The 22,239-nt window shown below is 36.3% G+C and overlaps 1 protein-coding gene across 1 annotated transcript in view; it reads right to left on the reverse strand.

Moving 5' to 3' along the window:
• Positions 1-22,239, reverse strand: part of DCC (DCC netrin 1 receptor) — a 1,139,534-nt gene that overhangs the window by 21,062 nt on the left and 1,096,233 nt on the right. Inside the window, exon 27 of the mRNA XM_066352289.1 lies at positions 16,655-16,867. Coding sequence (XP_066208386.1) covers positions 16,655-16,867 — 213 coding nt within the window. The remainder of the gene's footprint in view (positions 1-16,654; positions 16,868-22,239) is intronic.

A 22,239-nucleotide genomic window follows, 5' to 3' on the forward strand; every position in this document is an offset into this window, starting at 1 on the left:
GGTCCTGTTTTCTTATCCACACAGCTACCCTATGTCTTTTGATTGGATCATTTAATCCATTTACATTTAAGGTTATTATTGATATGCAATTGTTTATTGCCATTTTATTCTTTAAAACTGTATTTCTCTTTTGCTATATTCTTTTTCTCCTTTGATCTGTTTACAACAGTCCCCTTAGCATTTCTTGCAGCCTTGGTTTGGTTGTAGTGAATTCCTTGAGTTTTTTTTTGTCTGGAAAGCTTTTTATTTCTCCTTCAATTTTAAACAATAGCCTTGCTGGATAAAGAAGTCTTGGATGTAGGCTCTTATTTTGCATTACTTTGAATATTTCTTGCCATTCCCTTCTGCCCTCAAGTGTTTCTGTTGAGAAGTCAGAAGTCATCTTTATGGGGGCTCCTTTGTAGTTGATAGCCTTTTTTTCTCTAGAAGCTTTTAATATTTTCTCTTTATGACTTAATTTTGTTATTTTAATTATGATGTGTCTTGGTGTAGATTTATTTGGGTTTCTCTTTAATGGAGTTCTCTGTGCTTCTTGAACTTGTGAGATGTTTTTCTGCCTTAGTTGAGGGAAGTTTACAGCTATGATATGTTTAAACATAGTCTCTATGTCTTGTTCTTTCTCTTCTTCTTCAGGAACCCCTATGATGCGGATGTTATTTCTCTTCATGTTGTTACAGAGCTCTCCTAGAGTTTCCTCAGACTTTTTGAGTCTCTTTTCTTTTTTTGCTCTGCTTCTGTGCCTTCATTTATCTTGTCCTCTAACTCACTGATTCGATTCTCAGCTTCATCCATCCTGCTTTTAATTCCTTCCAGTGTATTCTTCATTTCTGATATGGTATTTGTCATTTCTGACTGATTCTTTTTTATTATTTCAATGCCCTTTTTTATATTTGCTATGTCTTTATTTAGGTGTTTGTAATGACCATCTATTGTTGTTCTAGTATCTTTGAGCATCCTAACAATCATTATTTACACTCTGCATCTGGTAATTTGGTTATATGTGACTCATTCAGGTCCTTTTCTTGGGATTTCTCTTGATTCATTTGTGTTGCATTTCTCTGCTTTCTCATTTTGTCTGTATAAAAGAAGGTTTTGGCCACTGGAGTCCACTGATTGTGGCCTCTGTGTTCACTAGGTATGATCTCCAAGCACTATTTTTTATAATTACTGCAATTCAGATGTTTTGTGCTCCCAGGAGGAAAATTGCCAATTCTGTTCTTTATGAAAAACAGGCTTAGAAATTCTTCCTTTATTATCTTATTTCTGATGAGACCAATTGACCAAACTTCAGAGAAAACACTATCTCAATTCTTAAAAACATAACACTGCATCAAGTTTTTGTATTATGTCATGAAAACATCAGGAAATGAAGAAACAGTGCAGACATCCAGACATCAGCCTTCCCTAACTTTTTAAATTATTATCTTTGTGTAGAATGTTATCACAGCCCAAATTCAGGACATTGGTACACAATATATTATATTTCTTGAAAATATTTCATATACTGTATAAATATAATAATTTCCACTTGAAAAAATCAATTTATTTTGTAAACATTGGAAATACTTCTCTATATAAAGGCAATTTGATTACCACAGAGGATTCTGTCTTTACTGTACAGACTATATTACTCAGAACCAGAATTCTTAATATCCTGAAATAATTTATTTTTTATCTGGTTTCATCTTTACACACAAACACACACACACACACATCACGTGTGTGTGCATACATGCACACACACTCATAGAAATATAACAACTTTAACTAGAAATATGACTTCCAGATCACATTCTGGGATTAGTGCATTGTCAGTTTAACCCAATCTCTTCCATCTTTTACACGCACATACACACACACACAGACACACACACACAAACACATCTCTCAGACTGATGAAAGCACAGCATGAATGGTATTTTCAAGGCACAAGAACATTTTAAAGGCTCAAGGAAACTTAGTCAATGAGTTATGGTCATATATTTTAAAAATATTTTCAACTGTTAGAGTTAATCACTATCATCCACTCCACAGGACTGTATACCAGTTAGAAGACAATGACAGTGAGCATTACTATTTTTAGCATTGACCAACTTCCTTCCTGTATTTTGTGGCCATACTTGTAGCGGCTGGTCTACTCTTGCACATCATCCAGTTATTTACTCACCACGGCTCTCTCAGGCATCTGGCTTTTGCCATCACCAATCCATACAAATATAAGATAGAAAGGTCATAAAAATTCTCATAATTTTTGGCCTAATAAGTATCTGTTCTGTTCCTCTCTTTATGGGATTTGTTAGTGATTATGTTTCTTCAGTTCTAAGATTAACAGCAATATTACTGAAATCAAGATGCTTCTTAGAAGTGATTTTGTATAATTATTATAGTTTTTATTTTTTCTTTTAAAATTATATAGCCAAATCAAGAATGGAATCCAAAGGCAATGACTTCTTTATGTACTTGCTGAATGTTTGGATGTAAAGTGAACTGATGTCTACAGTTTTATTTGAATGGCATTAAACATTTAGGTAGGTGGGTAGATGAGTAAATATGTGACAAAAATATATAAAACTGTGAATTATAGAATCTACATGGTGAGTATATAGGATTTCACTGTACAATTTTCCAGAGCATTAAATATCTTTATGATGAAACATAAGAAGAAACAAGTCTATGGCTACATTTAATCAAAGAACTATTATATTTAAAACTGCCTTTCCTTTAAATACTCTTTCTCCTTGGCTTCTGAAAAATTATACTATCATTGTTCTCCTATCTCTAGTACTTGCTCTTTACTCCCTCATAAAATGTAGTTTTACCTGAAATTTCATCTTTCAAATTTCTTATTTTCCTTCAAATTCTGTCCCTGGGAGTTGTTATCTAACTCTGTCTACTGTGTGCCCAAACTCTTAAATCTCTGAGAATGATTACCCAATCAACTCCTCAGCTGTGACTTTCCTCTTGAATTCTTAACACTTGACCATATCCACTATTTCTTCCACTTAGGTGTTCCTCTGCCCCTTCGTGCTCAGCCTACTTCACTGTCTCCCACCCTCCTGCTCACTTCCCTCTGTTTATTTATAACCACATTCCCAAAGACAACAACAGAGTCACCTTGGACTTCACCTTTTCCCACACTCTTCATATCCAACTATTTATTCAGCCACCTGTTTCTTCTGAAAGAGAACTCTTGCGGCTGTCTCTTCTATCTATTCTCATGACATCAATCTACATCACATACTTTCTATTTCGATCTTGCTTTGCCATTTGATCCTCCCAAACACTGCTGTCTCCACTCACCATACCCTGCCCTTTCCCAGCTTGTTATCTCATAATTGCTGTACATATCATCCTCCATAGCAAGGTTGCTTTACCTGCGGACTCAGAAAACATTTTGTACTTTCTCATCTCTGGGCTTTGTCCTTCCTTCCTGGTACACTCTGTGATTCTCCAGCAAATGGGGGAAGAAAATAAACATAGTCATGCAGAACTGGAGTTATATCCTCTTAATGCTCTTTAATAACTGTGACCTTGGAGATGTTATTCAATTTTTCTGTACTCTGGGTTCAGCCCCTATAAATTGACACAACCTACTTTATAGAGATAGTGTGGGGTTAAGGAAAAGGCATGTTCAAAATGGCACGTTTATAAATAAGTCCTTAGTTTATAAATAACAAAGAATTGGCAACTGATAAACATTTATGCATTATAAAATGACTTATATTTAGCCCCTAGCTATCCAGAAATGAAATTTCCTGAAAATAGTCCATTCCTCAAAGATACTAGTTACTGAGATTTTAGTCTTCTTTATCTGTAGTGAAACTGATGTCAATGAAGAATTCTGTCTAATTCTGTCATGCTGGACCAAGATGAAGAGCTCTTTGAGCATACTTGTGGGAAATTATTTGTGAGAAAAATATGTTACTATTTAATGTTTCATAAACTCTTCAATATTCTACATATTCTGTAGCACGAAACTTAGAATATTTCATTCCTATAAAATGGTTGGAAGCTAGTTCTGAAAAAATAGGCTGCAGGCTATCTTATACTGAGGTTAGAAAATAGCCCGCATTATCTTTGGGTTTTTGACATCTATATAGATATTTATTCTACCCTTCCAATCAGAAATAACACTTTCTCCAGTTGGATGCATTGGGCCAATTTAAGTATAAAAAAAAGTGATAAATACATATTGGGAGAAGAAAATGAAAAAGTTTGACAAAATAAAAACCAATGGAAATGTAACTAATTCATATAGAACACAAAAATATATAAAGTATATTTAAAAAGTTTTCTTCCTGTGAATGTCTAACTAGAGTACTGTGTCATGATTATAAATTCCATAGGAGAGCATTAGAATACCTCTGGAAAAATAGTTGCAGTGTGGATATTTAAATGTCAATGAAGATGCCAAAATATAAGTTTTTAATATTTGTGACAGTATTCACAAATCATTGAGACTTTATGTATATTTATTATAATATTGTTGTTCAAAAACATAAGCTTTGGTTTCACAAAGTCCTAGGTTCAAATCCCTGTTCTATCATTTTAATATAATGTTATACTGATGGAATTATTTTATTTTCCTGATCCTAAGGTTTAGGAAAATAAATAATTTGGGAGAAATAATATTTTTCTCTTGGTGTTTTTGTGAAGATTAATGAGATAGTAAACTGATGGCTATGTGCTTGCTAGTGGTAATTTTCAATAATAAAATCTGCAAATATCATTGTCATTAAAATTAGTTCTGTTTTCCTTGAATATCTACTGGGGCCCAGCATATATTAGACTTCATTGTGATATTAAAGAATGTTGAAAATTGGTGTCTATCATGATATTATGTATTAGTTTGGGAATATAAGTTATGTAAGCGTGAAATATTTAATTAGGATCATACTACATACAGAATAAATAGATAAAAATTGGAGCTTCAATCCAGGAAAGAATTAGAAAAGGCACTACTTGTGCAGCATTTGGCAAACAAGTGCATAGAGTTAGAGGAGAAGAGAGGGAGGTCCCTGGGCAATAGGCTTGGCCTCTGACTGGCAGAGGGTGCTCCAGGTCAGCTGTCAGTTACTGAATTACGCACCATCTGTCTAACCCAGAAACTCAAGGAGAGGTAAATTTTAGGCTTCTGTGGAGGAAATTTTCAAACATTGAAAAAAATCAAGAGACCTAGGAGAATTCATTTTTAAATTCTTCTCTCAGGGGTACTTTACAATAGTCTATTATTATTTCTCTCTCTGATCTGGAAGTTCTCCAATTCAAATACTCACATACTGGTAGCTGAGTATCTAGTACCTGTTCCCATTTAAATTCAGAAGATCTGATCCAGAAAATGGCAAAACCAAACCAAACCTTTAATGTAAAAGAAATAGTGGCGGAGGAGGCATAGAGGGATAAGAGAGAGAGGAAGGAAGACTTTAATTGCTCAATCATTTATTGGATAAACGGGTTCTTTTTCTTTAAAAACTCTCCTTTCTCCCATCCCTCTTGACCACATCCAAGCCTCTCAAACACATATTTAATCCTTAATCATTTTCTAACCAATAAATGATTTATGATAACATGTTTTAGGATATTATGCAACACACCTTAACTTCTTCACTGCTTAAATATTTTTTAATTACCTCCTATTCTTTGTGATTTCTATTATTGTTGTTTATAGTTTTATTTAGGACATTACCACAGAAAAGTTAAAAAAATATGTGTTTGTTACAGATTTTGTATGTCATTCATACTGGTGTGACACTAGTTAAATCTGAAATGCTCATCAAATGATGAGTCATCATTTGGTAAAATGTGAAGTGCTCTCTACTGCACACAGGGACATGGGCAGCCAAGGGTAGGTCACAATGACCCCCTTCAAATGACAACACACAGAAGCTATCTTCTGGAGAAAATTTATCATAGAGAGTTTTGAATCTTATCCATCAGTCTTCACTTGGGCCAAAAAAAAAAAAAAAAAAAAAGAGACCATTTCAGACATGGAACTTCTTTGAATGTATTTACAAATACTAAACTAATCAATTTCTTCATCAGGTATTTAGAAAATGTACACAACAGCCAAAGCTGTTTCTATAAAAGATGAATGGCTTAATTTTGCAGAATTTCATTTGAATAGGGTAAAAGTGTTAAGCTCTTGGCCTTGGATTCTGGAAGGTTGTCTCAGAAAAAAGATTTTTAGAACTGGTCTTGAAAAACAAACAAACAAAGAACAAAGATAAACAAAATAAGATTTTGGTGTTTATATTCCCTAGCTGAGCCTAAATGCAGGTTGGTAACAAAATGACAGACTAAGGCAGTGGTCGGCAAACTCATTAGTCAACAGAACCGAATATCAACATTTCTTTTGAGAGCCAAATTTTTTAAACTTAAACTATATAGGTAGGTATATTCCTTATTGAGGTAGTGCCTGCACATGGTATTTTGTAGAAGAGCTACACTAAAGGGGCCAAAGAGCCATATGTGGCTCGCAAGTTTGCTGACTAGGGGATTAAGGGATTCTTAACTTGTTACAGATAATGAAAAATTTGAGTCTCTAATGAAAGCCATGAAACCGTTCACTACAAAAAAATGCGCGCGCACACCTACACACACAGAAAAGTGAATTTAATTTCAAATGGCTAACCAAACCCACTAGTTCTTCTATAAATCCCAGGTGAAGAACACAGGATCTATTCTAGACCCTTGCTAGTCCAAGTGTAATCTACAGAGCAGCGACATCAGCATCACCTGGACTTTTCTCAGAAATGAGGAGTCTCTGGCTCCCCTCCAGGTCCACCCAGTCACAATCTGCATTCTGATGAAATCTGCAGGTGACTCCTAAACGTTTAAAATTGCAAAGCCCTGCTGTAGTTAGTTCATGGAGAGTTTAGCTATTTATATCTCAATTTATATTTGAAAATGAATCATACTACAATATTCTTAATAAAACACAATATGTTATCTGTAAATGAGAAGACAAAGGTGTTAATAATGTCTTACATGTGTTCAATAAGACTTGACCTCTTTTTCCTAATTTCACAAGCTCACTTCCTGTTCCTCACTTCTTACCCTTTCTTGTCCTCCTATTCTCTTTGCAGAAGGTTAGTGCTGGGAACACCAAAGTGGGAAGTTCAGGTTGAGATCTACGAAATTCTATAGGCTCTGGACACATTAAATTGGTTCATGGTGAGAGGTAATTCTGGAGACACCGTGTTTATGAATAAAAGAAAGTCAGTTACCACCAGATTTGTGCCCCCACTGAACATAAACCCTTATTTGGCTTGAGGAACAAACATTCATAACAATTGGTGGAGACACAGACTAAGAAATTGGAAGGAAAATATTATTTAATGCAGTTTGGTTGTTTAAAACTGCTAGTAGAAGACAGTTTCCTGGCTGTCAGATGTATTTATGATTTGAATAAGACCTGACCATTTGGAAGAGACCACGGCTTGCTCTAGACTCAGGAAACAATATTCAGACAGCTCTGAGCAGCTGTCCTGTTCTTCCTTCCTCACCATTCTGTCTTCTGTTCAAGGGCTAAATTCATGAGGTAATGTGGTTCCTGATTATAGTAAATCAGAAGCTCCTGAATTCATAGCTAACATCTGTAACAAGCATAATTCATGTTCACAGGCTTTGACTCCTTAAAGAAAATGGAACCAAACCTTTCCAGATGGGAAATGGAAGCACAGAGGGGTGAAATGACTTCCTTTGGGCTGACCCAGCCAATAACCAGGGAGTTGGGTCCTACTGGAGTTTTATGCTTTTCCTCTAGTAAGAATTCTTCCAGTCACATGTTGCTCATGCCAGTGAAGAGACCCAGAAAGTTGGGGAAACTCTCTCCTTGTGCCATCGCAACACCACCTTGCCTTTGGTCCTGAATCGGCTCAGATGTGTGGGCACAGGCAGCCTGCTCTAGTACCTGGGGTACCTCTCCAAAAAGCCAAAAAGAAAAATAAACAACTATGATTTTAAGTGCAACACCAACTGAAACAACAGGTTCAATGAGCAACCTTGGACTTTAACAGTATACTAGGCTAACACATTACTGTAGTGTAACACATGGCGTTTCTACTGAACATCATGACTCAGGTGACCCCAGAAGTAGAAAAATACCAACAACTGGTAAGAAAATGGAAAATGTGAAAGACTGTATAAGAGGGTAATTTGGAGGAGATATGAAAAAAGCAGTCATTTCAAGTCCCATTATCCTTATAAGCCTCTAATATGCAATTATGTCATAATATATCTCTCATTTTGATATCAAATGGGCTTACTTATCGTTGTTTTTCACCTCAAAACAAGCTTGTTAAAATCTCCTTTACCGCAAACGGGAATGGCATTCTCTTCTGAGAGCCCTGACATTCCAGTAAATAGATTCTGGCACTGAGAACATCAATCCTGCCTGCTTACATTGAAAGTCAACACTGCAAAACACCCAAGGTGTTTTTAACATGGCTCTTGAATTCATCATCAAGTCTCTGCTAGGAGGATAAAAGTTATAAACATTTAGAAGAAGTGCAGCTTTCTATGTTTTTTTACACATTCTTTTAGATGTTCTAGGTAAGATCTTTAGAAATACTTTGCTGATAATTACATTGTCACTTTTTATTTTAATATCAAAGATTACTTTTGTTTTCATTGTGTTAGATTTCTCACGTTTTCAATAGTCCATTAACATGGAGCTTTATTTTTTATTTTATTTTTTTATTAATTTATTGTGTTTACATAGATTCTAATGTCACTCGAACATGGCGCTTTAGGTGAACACTTTTTATATCTTTCTTTCAAAATTTCTCCCTGCTTCCAAAGAAAGCTAGTTGATAAATTATACAGAACTCTTGTTGACTGCTTAGACTCTATTCAAACAAAAAATCTTTCTCTTACTCATATTTCACCAAGCAAAGAAAAAAATACACAGAGAATATTCATCCTTATTCCTGTACTAATTAAGATTGTTAGAGTTTAGCATCTTCCATACTTTTTAAAGAGGAAAGACTAATTTCACAGATGAGAATAAGTGGGATTGAGGGAAGCAAAATCTATTCCATAACTGGCATAATGAAAAGATTAATCCTCAAGGTTCTTTCTTTCTACTGAGCAGCACTCCCTGTTTTCATGAACAAAATGGATATTATTCTTCTCTACTACACTACGGACGTCACTGTGTGTCTGTTTATTTTCATAAAGTTAAATTATAAAATAGAATTTCCAGGGGTGGTGCTTTCATATTGCTTTTCCAATCCGTGCAATTTAATTTCACTTTAGCATAAGGTGTTATTTATAGTTCAGAACACTTAGCATTTTCTAATCAAATGGTTGTGGATTTGGAAATCATTTCATCTTATCTGCATTTACCATCAATACCTAATCTTCTTACTGACTCTCAAGTTGCCTTGTTTCACTTATAATCATCATTAGACTTAAAATTGAAGATCTCAATTCAATTTTTGGCTCTTACCTTTATTATTCTACTCTGACAAACTCATCAAATATTTACTGAGTGTCTGTTATGTGTAAGGGTTTATTTAATGGTATCAAAATAATGACACATGGTCCTGGAACAATTACATGTTATTCAACTCCCAGAATATCTATCTCCAAATCTATAATGGTGATTATAGTTATGTCTCAGTCAGGCATCAGTTCACTCAGAAATGACCTCAATAAACTATAAAAGGTGAAAAAATTAAAGGATTAACCTTATTAATTTTATCTAATCTAATTTAAAAAAAGACACTTTGATCCTCAAGGGATTTCATAAATAACAAAATCTGTATAGCAGTAATTAACCATGTGACTTATCAGGTTCTATAAAAATGAGAAAGATATACTTTCTCCTTTGAAAACAAGCGATTGCTCACCCCTACCCTCACCATTCTCTGTCATTCACAAGGTTACCCACTCCCCAGGATAATCCAAGGACATTCTTCTTAAATTATATATTTCAAGTAATATAGTCTACTAGATAACAATGTTTTGAAAATAGATTTAAAAAACATTTTTTCCTATGATTATCTAGATAGCAAATCAATACTTTAACCTTTGATTTTAATTATCAATTAAATTGAAAATTAGCCTTCATTATTGTGCTCACAAAAATTAGGGAATATTTTATTGTTTCATATCCATTTTGAAATATCCCTTAGTTTTTGTGAGCAGTATATATAATCTAGTAATTCCTGGCATAATATTTTCTCTTATTTTTTTTTAATTGGGCAAAAAATTGATCAAAAGGATGCAAAATTTTAATTCAATCGTGGTCACCCACTGCCTCCTCCCAAAAGCTTTTCAACAGTTCTAAAAAATACCAGCCATTCATTTTGTTTTTCAGTCTCCTTGACCATCACATTCTCTAAAGCAGAGTCTGACAATATTCTCATGCACGTTAACTTTTCATTTTATACTTCCTTCTGCTCATCATTTTTATTATCGGACTACAAAGCCTTGGCTATCCATAGTGCATGATGCTGAGAGCAACAAATATCAGCTCCCTGGCTCCTTGCCCTCCTGGAAAGAGCTACTGGCTGGCTAGTCAGGGAGATTTAAGACAGACAGGAGCTGTTCTGGAGTACTGGGCTAGTCACTGCTCTTGCCATAACATCTTTACTACATCTAGCCTACATAAAGAAATAGAACATTTACTCAAATAGTAAGCTAGATGAACCAAGCTGCTATAAAATAATTCTTTCTGAGGCATTTTTAATAATTAGGCTCATTCTGAAAGCCCTTTTACAGGGGAGAAAGAAAGTGTCACTCCAAGAATAAGTGTTCATGTCACAAAGAAAGCTAAATAAAATTCTTTTTCTTCAATGTTGTATTGTTTTGAGTTCTTTAAATTTTAGCCATGAGTTCAACTGTTGACCTTGGGTAATCTGCTTCACCTTTCAGGCCTCAGCTCTGTCATCTATCAATGAGGCAACCGTCATGTGGCTTTCTCCTAAAGAATTCTCTAGAAGTTGGTTCCCTCTCTGAGATAATTAGCAGAGCTCTTTCCTGTTTATATACTGGAACACCATAATAGAAAAAAACAGTAATTTATGAAAATATCAGGTAGGTTTCAGAGTCACAAATTTTGGTGCTATAAAATGCACCAAATTTATTTACTTTTTAGCAAGGGATAATTTAGGATAACTAGACCAAAGCAAAATCAAATTTCATCCATTGAAAAAAATATAATTTAGGAATAAGAGGTAAACAATTTCAAGGAGCTACCAAAACAAGCAAAACAAATAATGCATTGTTCAGCTCACATACAAGATGAAATTTTAAAAGGTGGCTATTTAATTTTCCACTCCATGATTGATCAATGCTATTGGCTCCAATACCACCAAATCAACACACCTCTCTTACTGAGCCATACCAACGATTTATTTGATCCCACTGGCCTGAAAAGTGACCCTCTTGTTGCACCTGCTAAAGGATGTCTGATCTCCCATGACCCCTTCCTTTGACTGATGTCAGTAGCATACAACACTCAAGTGGCATCCTTGATGAACACCCCGACTGGTGGCCTACAAGGGGCTCGGGGGCAGCAATTGTATTAATGTGTTATAGTAATTTATTGGCGGTTTTGTGTGATAGCATATTTACTGAAATGAGGCCTGTCAAAAAGATCAGGTTATCGCGGGAACACATGATTTCCCAACCAGCCCCATAATATAAATCAAGTGCCTTTTCTGCCCCCTGCCACCACCGCCACCCACTCCTCGTCCTCAGTCCTCAGACAAATCGAAGCACGTGCCACAATTCGCAGAGGGAAAATCAAACTCAATTTCTCAGGACAATGAAGTGAGTTTTGGTCTTGTCATGTCCACTGACATATTGATCCCTAGAAGACTGAAAAGATGAGACTGTTCTAGGTTTTCGATTTTATAAATAAAAGTGTAGAGAAATGCAACATGTAAACGGAGAAGGAGATAGCACTTCTGCAGCTGTACAAAGATGCAGGAACTCCGGGGGCTCGTGTCGTAAAATAGGGCAGCGATATAAAAGTCACTACGGAAGAGCCACGTTTTCTTTTCCTTTAGAAATACAGCCCCAGGAGACAAATGGGCTCCTAATCCAGGTTCATTTAAAGTGCAGCTGATCATTTCACAGCTAAAAGGAATTTTGACTAGTGAAGGAAAAAAAAAACAACCCTGTCTTTGCCCTTTGTAGAATTTATGTCAGATCTATAGTACCATAAGCCCAACACTTCATCAGACATTTTCTATTTAACCTGAAAGGGGACTAAGCCAAATCACCTCTGTGATTTGCAAAGTGCAGTGACTGCCGCCTCCCTGAAATGTGTAAAGACTGCCCAGTTATTCACGTCTGTCGATGGCATTATGAAATGGAACCAGTTTATCATGAGGTGCGATGAAATTGTAAGAAACACCATAGATATACTAGAGTCTAGTAAGCTAAATATCTAAGTCAGCAGGTGAAAGGAATGACCCCCTCAAACAAACAAACAAACAAAAGATAAATCTGTATTTTCAGGTAGTCAGAATTTTAGTCATTATGAAAATATGATGGTTTTCTAATAATTACCACTTACTATAGAAATACAGGAAAATTCTGTGGCACTCCATGGAGACTGTTACTGCATAATATGTGTTGTCCTATACTTCATATATAACTGTTGTGAACACTGCTCTGCGTGTCTTATTGGAAGGCAACCTGAGGCACAGCTCAGTGACACCCGTGAAAAACCCCACACAGGAAGTTGAACAGGGAAGGAGTGAGTGTCTTAATTAATCCTAATTTTAACGGTTCCAAAGCAGAAGGACTTTTTCATTTGACATGATCTTTAAAAATTGCAGCAATACCTCACATTACCATACTCTAAAGAAATTACTTGTGGTAAGTAAAGATAAATTTATTAGTAATTATACAGTCCTTTATTGTGAAATCCCCCCAAAAGATTATTTTGAGATTTTTTTAAGCCAATGAGAGAATAACTTTATTTCATCAATCAGTTTGACTGCAGTAATGATTTCCCTAGAATTAAAATTTGTTGAAAGCTCTAAGTATTTCATCTTTTAGGCTGAGAAGCATGTAGTTAACGTCACCGCTAATACATTTGTCAGTCTGCTAATTTTCTTTTTCTATTAGAATAAGTAAACATCAGCCCTTTCTTAAAAGCATACTATTTACCATGTGTCAGAAGCAATGCTGGGAGAACTTATTTGAAAATCACGAGGTAAGACATTATGAAATAAACTGGGATCACAGGGAGACAATGAAAAAGAACCATGAAAGGAAAAGGCACTTAACAATTCCAAAGTGATGGTGGGGGTGTGCCTCAAGGTGAGTGGGGGAGGGAATATTTAAAGGGAAACTACCAAAACTATAAAATCAACCCCAAACTCAAGCCACAGATATTGAAAAATGTCAAAGAAGTTATAGTTTTTAAGAAATAATTCAAATAAAAACAAGAATGATAGTAACACAAAAGAAGCTCATAAATGTACAGTGAGAATAAAAGAAAATGAGATTTGTCCACATAACATTAAATAAGAGAAAGGTTCTTCTGAAATGCTTGTTAATTTGAAAGAATAGGTATAGAGATAGAAGGACAAACTCTATTTTGAAGCTTTTAAAGACATAATACATGCATTTATGATACATTGTGCCAGATTTTGTTTAAGGCAGCTTTAGTATTTTTGTTACTAGAAGAAAATCATAACTAGTAAATAACAATGCCATTGATTTGTTCTATTGTCAGGTGTTCTTTCTAAAATAAGAGTTCTTTTGGATCATTTTGTTATCATAGATCTCTGGGGCATGAGTTAATTTCCAAATCTTATGTTCCAAACCAAACATTATCACCACAGTAAAATTTTCATATAAAATGGACTTTAGGGTATCATTTTTAGCTTTTTTCTCTGTGTAACATAGTTACTAAAGACAAACAAATAAATAAAGGAACAAATACTTTACTTGTAAGTAGATAGAATAGTTAACATTACAAAGTACTCTTGCACTTTATTTTTTTGGTGTTACACAATTTGTGTTCTTCAGCATAATATGCTTAAATCTCTTACATTTCCTCATTAAAATGTTAGTAAAGAAGCAAAAAATAGTCAATAATATTGTAATAAGTTTGCATGAGGACAGATGTTTCATAGAATTAATGGGATGATCATATTATATGGTGTAAAAATGTCAAATCATTCACTATATTGTATGCCTGAAACTAATATAACTAATATAATATTGTGTACCGACTATACCTAAAGAGAAAGAGAGAAAGAAAGAAAAGAGAGAAAAAAGAGAAAGAAAACTCATGAGGAAATGGTATTCCTCAACTCAGAATTATTTCAGATGCTCTTTTTTATCAGTTTTGGAATAATTTGATAGGTTTTAAAATGTATTTTTCTGTTTTGTCATTAAATAGATACAAACTTAGAGGTAGAAATGAGTTCCTAAGATGTCAGAGCCTGGGCTTCCTGCAAAGAGCGGAAAAGATGCACCATCACTCACGCACTATGTGGATCTACACACGCGACTTCAATTCATTGAGTCGCAGCTTTCTTGCCCATGAAATGGGGTTAAGAAAGTAGCTACCTCATAACATCATTTTGAGGATCCACTGCAACATCACAAGTCTTCAGAAGCATGCCAGTCATGTAGCTTGTGTGTTGCTATGTACTAGGTATTAGTAGTAGTTGCAATTAATGTGCCTTCTCTCCTAAATACCAGCCTGGATGTGCAGTGTGCACCACAAGCAGTGGAAGTCTGCTTCGCTCCTGTAACTCCACCCCATCGCTCAGGGTCTGGCAGCCGACCACCCACACTGCACACCCCATGACTTGTGACAACAGCAGAAGTGATGCACATGAATCAATGTGATGATAGAAAAAAAGACATTTTTTCATATTCATATAAAGATAGCATTCATCATCCCCATCTTATTTGTCCTGTTTTTTTGTAGTCATCACAAGGTTTACATTCTAACATCATGACTAATACTGTTGTGGGTATGACTCTGAGTAACAGACTCTTATTCAAATGCCTTTCCACACTAGCAGATTGGCCAGTCCAGATGTGTTTGTCTAGTAAGGGGCTACTTCTATCAGCTTGGATTCATTGAAACTTACCTTATTATGTCTTATATATTAGGGATGTTATGATGCATTCTAATATTCCAATTAATTAGAAGCACTATATAGTTCTTTATGTATCTACTTATCTATTGACCTATCTTTCTTCCTAACTCTCTGTTCCTAACCATCCTGCTCTTTGTCTTCCTCCCCTTCTTTCATCTTCCTTTCCTTCTTCTTTTTTTCCCCTCTCTTTTCCATTTCTCCCCCCAAATTCCTAACAGAAACAAAAGGGAGTTCTGGTTCAATCCCACTGGATATCAGCTGAGAGAATGAAATGAATACCTCACCAGGAACTGGGATCTCTGGTTCTCTTCTCTGCCATTTGATATTCGTAGGCATTATAGAGGGGTCGGGAACCTTTTTGGCTGAGAGAGCCATGAACACCACATATTTTAAAATGTAACTCCATGAGAGCCATACGATGACCTGTGTACATTACACATTATCCAAAAAAATTTGGTGTTGTCCCGGAGGACAGCTGTGATTGGCTCCAGCCACCAGCAACCATGAACATGAGCAATAGGAAATGAATAGATTGTAATACATGAGAATGTTTTATATTTTTAACATTATTATTATTTTTAATTAAAGATTTGTCTGCGAGCCAGATGCAGCCATCAAAAGAGCCACATCTGGCTCGCGAGCCATAGGTTCCCAACCCCTGCATTATAGAGACGTTACTTTCTATCTAACTAAGTTTTGGTTTGTTTATTTCTAAAATTAAGAAGTTGGACTTCGTACTGGTCTGACACTCTTTTCCTGGCCCTGGAACTCTGAAATAAGAACCCTCAAGATGACTATTGAAAGGCACAGAGCAGGATTATGAGATGACATGCTTTCCTCTAACAGGTGGTTTGCAGACTTTTGTACCTCTAATTTTAGTTTTAGAGTCTAGCCTTAAATCCTAGGACCCATGTGGAAGACTGAAGATTCAGGAACTTCCCACTCTCTAGTGGGCAGACCTACAGCCTATATTAAAAGTACTCAACTGCCTGACTGGTGGTGGCCCAGTGGATTGAGGGTTGGCCCAGGATGCTAAGGGCCCCAGTTTGAAACCCCCCGGTTGCCAGCTAGAGTACAGACTTATCAGCTTGAGTATGGGCTTGCCAGCTTGAGTACGGGATCACTGACATGATCCCAAAGTCACCAGCTTGAAGCCCAAAGGTTGCTGGCTTGAGCAAGGGGTCACTGGCTTGGCTTGAGCACCCCCTTCCTCAGTCTAGGCACATATAAAAAGCAATCAATTAAACAACTAAAGTGAAGCAACTACAAGTTGATGCCTCTCATCTTTCTCCCCCCCTTCCCTTCCTATAAAGGAAAAATAAAAATAAAAGTACTCGATGGGCATGTAGGATTAATGAACAACTTCCCAAAGGAATGAAGGGTACCTGCAGCCAGCTGCATTTAAGACAGATACTTAAGAGCTGCACTACCAACGTCAGTACCAGACACAAGCACGTAATCATTGTAGCGAACATATGCTGCACCGGCCTTCTCAGGAACGCTCATGCGCTTAAGTGGAGGCACCAACAGTAACAACTACTTTCAATGTGGACAAACGGGCACTTTACCTGGCTGAGACAGAAGCGGGGTGTAAGGGACTTTCGGTTCTATTGCACTCATTGGTGGAGGTAGCAAGGGGTTAGCAAAGCTGCGGAGTGGATGAGTAGGTCGAACGCAGGCCGTGGGGATGGTTCTGCTGGGTGCCTCCTCACTGCTGGGATGCTCAGGCTGTGCTGGGGGCAACATGGGTGGCTGCTGAGTGGTCGGTCCTTCATTCACTGCTGCAACAGAGACAAGATAATCCTCTCATTATTTTAGGACAAAGCTTGCTTCCCCAACGTCAGCTGAAGGACCTTGGAATTAGTTCAGAATGAGAGGCTAGGATCTAGCCAATCTTTTTTTCAAGTTATAAAAATCCTGATTCTTCCTATATTTATGGGATATGAGAGCACTGGCCCTTTAAACAAGAGAAATATGTCCAGCAAGACCGGGATCTCTTTTTCAGGAATAGTAGTAAAATATATACAGCACACATTATATTGCCTGAACTGTCTGGGCCCTGTAATCATAAGTGATGAAGCGAGAAAAGAGTTATTCGTCCTTTCACAAGTGGCAATGTCAGTGAAATTCAATGTAACAAACCCGAATGCAGCTGCGTTATTATCCATCAGCCAGTGTGCCAATTTTTCTGTGATTTAAACCTGCCATGCCAACTATCAAACAAATCAGAGTTACTAGGTATTAAAGGCATTGCTAATAAAATGATACAAATAAAACCCCTATCACTATCTTCTTCCATAACAAAATAGAAGCACATCCAGCTAAAAAGTTACACGAGAGATGACTCTGTGGAAACAAGTTGCCTGAATGCAGAATGAGAATTTTTTCTTTTTTGTAGTCAACTTTGCAATTTGCATTCAGATTACTATAGTTGAAAGGGTTTTGCATAGTTATCTGTGACAGCCTTTGAGTATTCAGACAGTTTTGTATAAGGAAACACACCTTTTCTCCAGAGAACACAGCTGAGTGGACTGAAATATTGACAAGGCAGTTTCCCATGCTGGGATACTATGACATGAATTGATTCATTCAAATTCAAAGTCAACAGGTCCAAGTTAAACTGCACATGAAAAGAGCTGTGTTGTAGGTCGAAGTATTGATAAAATAAGAGTATGTCTGTTTGTTTATTTATTTATTAAAAAAAGTTCTATTGGGTAAGTTGAAAGAAATGCAGTGCTAGAAGATAATATCTCACTTTTGAAAAATAACTTTAACCAACAACTATTTCAAGCTAATTAGTTTGTGAGGTAATTTTGAGATAAGTATCTGGGAGGCTCAGTAAGGTCAGCAATGGGCAGAGGCAATAGAAAGAAAATCTGATAATGCTGAAGGGTGTGAAGATTAAAGGGACCAAAGAAAAAGACACAATGTTAAAGATATGCAAAAGTAAAATGTGCCCTCAGAGGGTATTTGATATTAAAACTCCTTTTTCTATATTCAGAAAGGGTTAGCAGTTTTCTGGGTCGCTGAGGAGTCTTCAGGCTCCTCATTCAAAGATGGAGATGAGGAGATATAGGGTTGGCTGGGGACAGGATGTAGCAACATAGCAACCAGCTCCAGAAAACAGGCAAGGACTTAAAAAAACAGTTCTTCAAACAAGAAAATGCAGCCAAGAGAGCAAAGTCGATGGTACTCTGGGGGCAAGAGGCATTTGAACAGAAGTGTCTTATCTCGATGCCAGAAAATACCATGAAAGATGGAGGAAAGGGCCAAAATTGCAAGAGCCTCAAGGAAAATATGAAACCACTTCTTGGTGATGTTGGTTCTGAGACCAGTGTATTAGGAATGGGATCTTCAGGTAGGTGTTATAAAAAGCATAATTCTACATGCTTGCTAGAATGCAAAAAAGAGAGGAACTTGTGTGCTTGTGTTCAATCAAGGTTGTGTAACTAGATGGTTGAAAATACAATTTCAGAGACAAAGACAATTATGCAGGTTTTAGTCTGGATCACATGCAATCTAAAGAAAAAAGTTACTTATGGTCAATTGTCCAAATTAAAAAAAAATTTTCACCACTCATATCAGAAAGAAGTAGATGTTGGGACCTATATCTAGGTTCCTCTGCATTACCAGTGGGCTGGCTTTTATTAAAGGGTCTACAGCATCATAATAAAAATACCTCTCTAAGGAAAGAAATTTTGCAATTTTCTTCAGAAATCTGCTTTAAGTAATTCTCTCTATCGAAGATGAACTGCAATGAATTCACATATTTTTACAACTGCTTTAGTCATTATAGAAACAATATTTCATGAGTTTTTCTTTTCTTTAGTCCTGCCATTATATTTTTCTTATTTTTCCTATATTTTTGAAATGAAAGAGATTTATGTTAAAACAGTATTGTGATCATAGCTTTAATAAAATTTACATGCATGTGTTTTAGTCTTCTGAAATTTAGTTTCTTAAAAACTTTAAGGTTCACATCAATTTGGATGATGCCACTGATTTTTTGGGGGGAGTTGGAGTGGGAGACTGCTCCCATTCTTCTACTCTTTAATGGCATTGCTCATCAGCATCTCTGTAAATAAAAATTCTCTCTATGCCCAGTCTTGGCCACCATGATTCCCATTGGAAACACCATGATGTGGTTCTTGATTTGAGGGACTTAATCACTGCTTGATATCTTTACTTCCACACATAGTGAAAAGGAAAGCACCAAATCTATTAAAGGGATTGTTTTGTTTTGTTCAAAATGACAATTTTGCTTAATACTTAATAAATTAGATGAGGTACAGGTTTCCATAGACAAGTCACAGTTTCTATATTTTACATGGAGCAAAGGAAATGCTGTTTAGACCTGAATGACATTTAAGGCAGTGAAAACTCATTTATTTATTTATTTATTTATTTATTTATTTATTTATTATTTTTTACAGGGACAGAGAGAGAGTCAGAGAGAGGGATAGATAGGGACAGACAGACAGGAATGTAGAGAGATGAGAAGCATCAATCATCAGTTTTTTGTTGCAACACCTTAGTTGTTCATTGATTGCTTTCTCATATGTGCCTTGACCGTGGGCCTTCAGCAGACCAAGCAACCCCTTGCTCGAGCCAGCGACCTTGATCCAAGCTGGTGAGCTTTGCTTAAGCCAGATGAGCCCGTGCTCAAGCTGGCGACCTTGGGGTCTCGAACCTAGGTCCTCCGCATCCCAGTCTGACTCTCTATCCACTGTGCCACCACCTGGTCAGGCGGCAGTGAAAACTCTTAAACAAACACAGTATTATCTGCTCCACTGGAGAGAAGCTCATTTCAGATGAGCCCTTTTGGCCAGTTCAGGCCCCAGCTGCAGGACACCGATGTGAAACAAATGGCTGATGACACAACATTGAGCTGTGCTAAGAGCTCTGAAAGCAAACACAACTTCATTTCGCCCAAGCAGGGCAGCCTCCCTGCAATTCAGAGAGCAACACAAGAATCAGAGGTGTACTGTAAAGGCACTCATCTGCAAATGATGAAATAGTAGAAATTCATTGTACAAACAACACACAATTACATAGCCAAGTCACATCTCAGGGCACTTTACAAAAATTGATGTCAACACACAGATAACTGCAATGGAATAACTGGCAGAAATATTGTAAAAATGGAAATGAAGAGTTTTCTTCTGTCTAATATCACAATATTTGAAAGAAATACAGGATGCCAATAACTAATTGTAAGCAAAGGCATTTTGAAATACGAACACTTCTAGGAATGCACTTCACTCATCAGTCTCAGAGAAAAATATATTAACTCCATTGCACTCCTGGTTTTATCTAGGTCAAGTCTCATTGTTAGTTAATTTCCAATTTGGGGTAGAGCCAGAACAAAAAGATAACATGGGTAAAGTTGACCAACCTTCTCACTAAGACAATTCTCAACCTAAAGGGAACTGTAGAAGTCATCTAACTTTCACTTCTACCAACCTGTGTCAAAGATGAGGTAATGGGGAACCAATGTTATAGAGACTTGGCCTCAAGACTTTTGGTTGAAATTTTCAAAAGATAGCTCTGCTCCTGGTTCCCCAAGGACAGTTCATTTGCCTAGTGTGGCTGAGAACAACAGTGCATTGGTAGGAAAAGGAAGCATTTGCCATCAAAACTCCATATATCTTTATCAATATGTCACCGAATGTGTGTAATGCAAATATGTATACTATGTATATCTTCCTTCCTTGTGGTGGGAGAGAAATTCAGCTTTATTTGTGACTTCAGAGAGAGGCATATCTTTGGGGGCAGGGTTTTAGTGATTTATCTCATAAAACTTACAGGTCTTTCAGATCACTTTGGAGGAAGAAGTCTCTGCACTTGCACAGTCAAATGTGTCTTTCCCTGTGTGTGCCTTTCACTGTTTCTCAAGGTAACTAATAAGACATTGCTAGCCAGAGTCATGAAATGTTTTCTGCTTAAGAGAGAACAGGGGTGCTCTGTGTCCTCCAAGGCATTTAGAAACCAGTATTGAATGGCTAGAATTTGACTGTTTCTGACAGTGATTTAGAGAATATTTAGTTTCCTAAAAAAAGAGGGTACTTATTTATTCTTTTTCTAAGCAATCACTTGGAAACACATACTAGTTCTTATTCCTTTGCATTACACATAGCTTTGCTCAAAAAATCCTTGATGAAGGAGCTGGTTCTTTGAAAAGATCAACAAAATTGACAAACCCTTGGCAAGACTTACCAAGGAAAAAAGAGAAAGAACTCATATAAACAAAATCCAAAATGAAAGAGGAGAAATCACCACGGACACCGTAGATATACAAAGAATTATTGTAGAATACTATGAAAAACTTTATGCCACTAAATTCAACAACCTAGAAGAAATGGATAAATTCCTAGAAAAATACAACCTTCCTAGACTGAGTCAAGAAGAAGCAGAAAGCCTAAACAGACCTATCAGTAGAGAAGAAATAGAAAAAACCATTAAAAACCTCCCCAAAAATAAAAGTCCAGGCCCTGACGGCTATACCAGCGAATTTTATCAAACATTCAAAGAAGATTTGGTTCCTATTCTACTCAAAGTCTTCCAAAAAATTGAAGAAGAAGCAATACTTCCAAACACATTTTATGAGGCCAACATAACCCTCATACCAAAACCAGGCAAGGATGGCACAAAAAAAGAAAACTACAGACCAATATCTCTAATGAATACAGATGCTAAAATACTAAACAAAATACTAGCAAATCGAATACAACAACATATTAAAAAAATAATACATCATGATCAAGTGGGATTCATCCCAGAATCTCAAGGATGGTTCAACATACGTAAAACAGTTAACATAATACACCATATCAACAAAACAAAGAACAAAAACCACATGATCTTATCAATAGACGCAGAAAAGGCTTTCGATAAAACACAACACAATTTTATGTTTAAGACTCTCAACAAAATGGGTATAGAAGGAAAATATCTCAACATGATAAAGGCCATATATGATAAACCATCAGCTAACATCATATTAAATGGCACTAAACTGAAGGCTTTCCCCCTTAAATCAGGAACAAGACAGGGTTGTCCACTCTCTCCACTCTTATTTAATGTGGTACTAGAGGTTCTAGCCAGAGCAATCAGACAAGACAAAGAAATAAAAGGCATCCATATCGGAAAAGAA

This window comes from Saccopteryx leptura, chromosome 11 (genome assembly GCF_036850995.1).
Source record: "Saccopteryx leptura isolate mSacLep1 chromosome 11, mSacLep1_pri_phased_curated, whole genome shotgun sequence".
Lineage (NCBI taxonomy): Eukaryota > Metazoa > Chordata > Mammalia > Chiroptera > Emballonuridae > Saccopteryx > Saccopteryx leptura.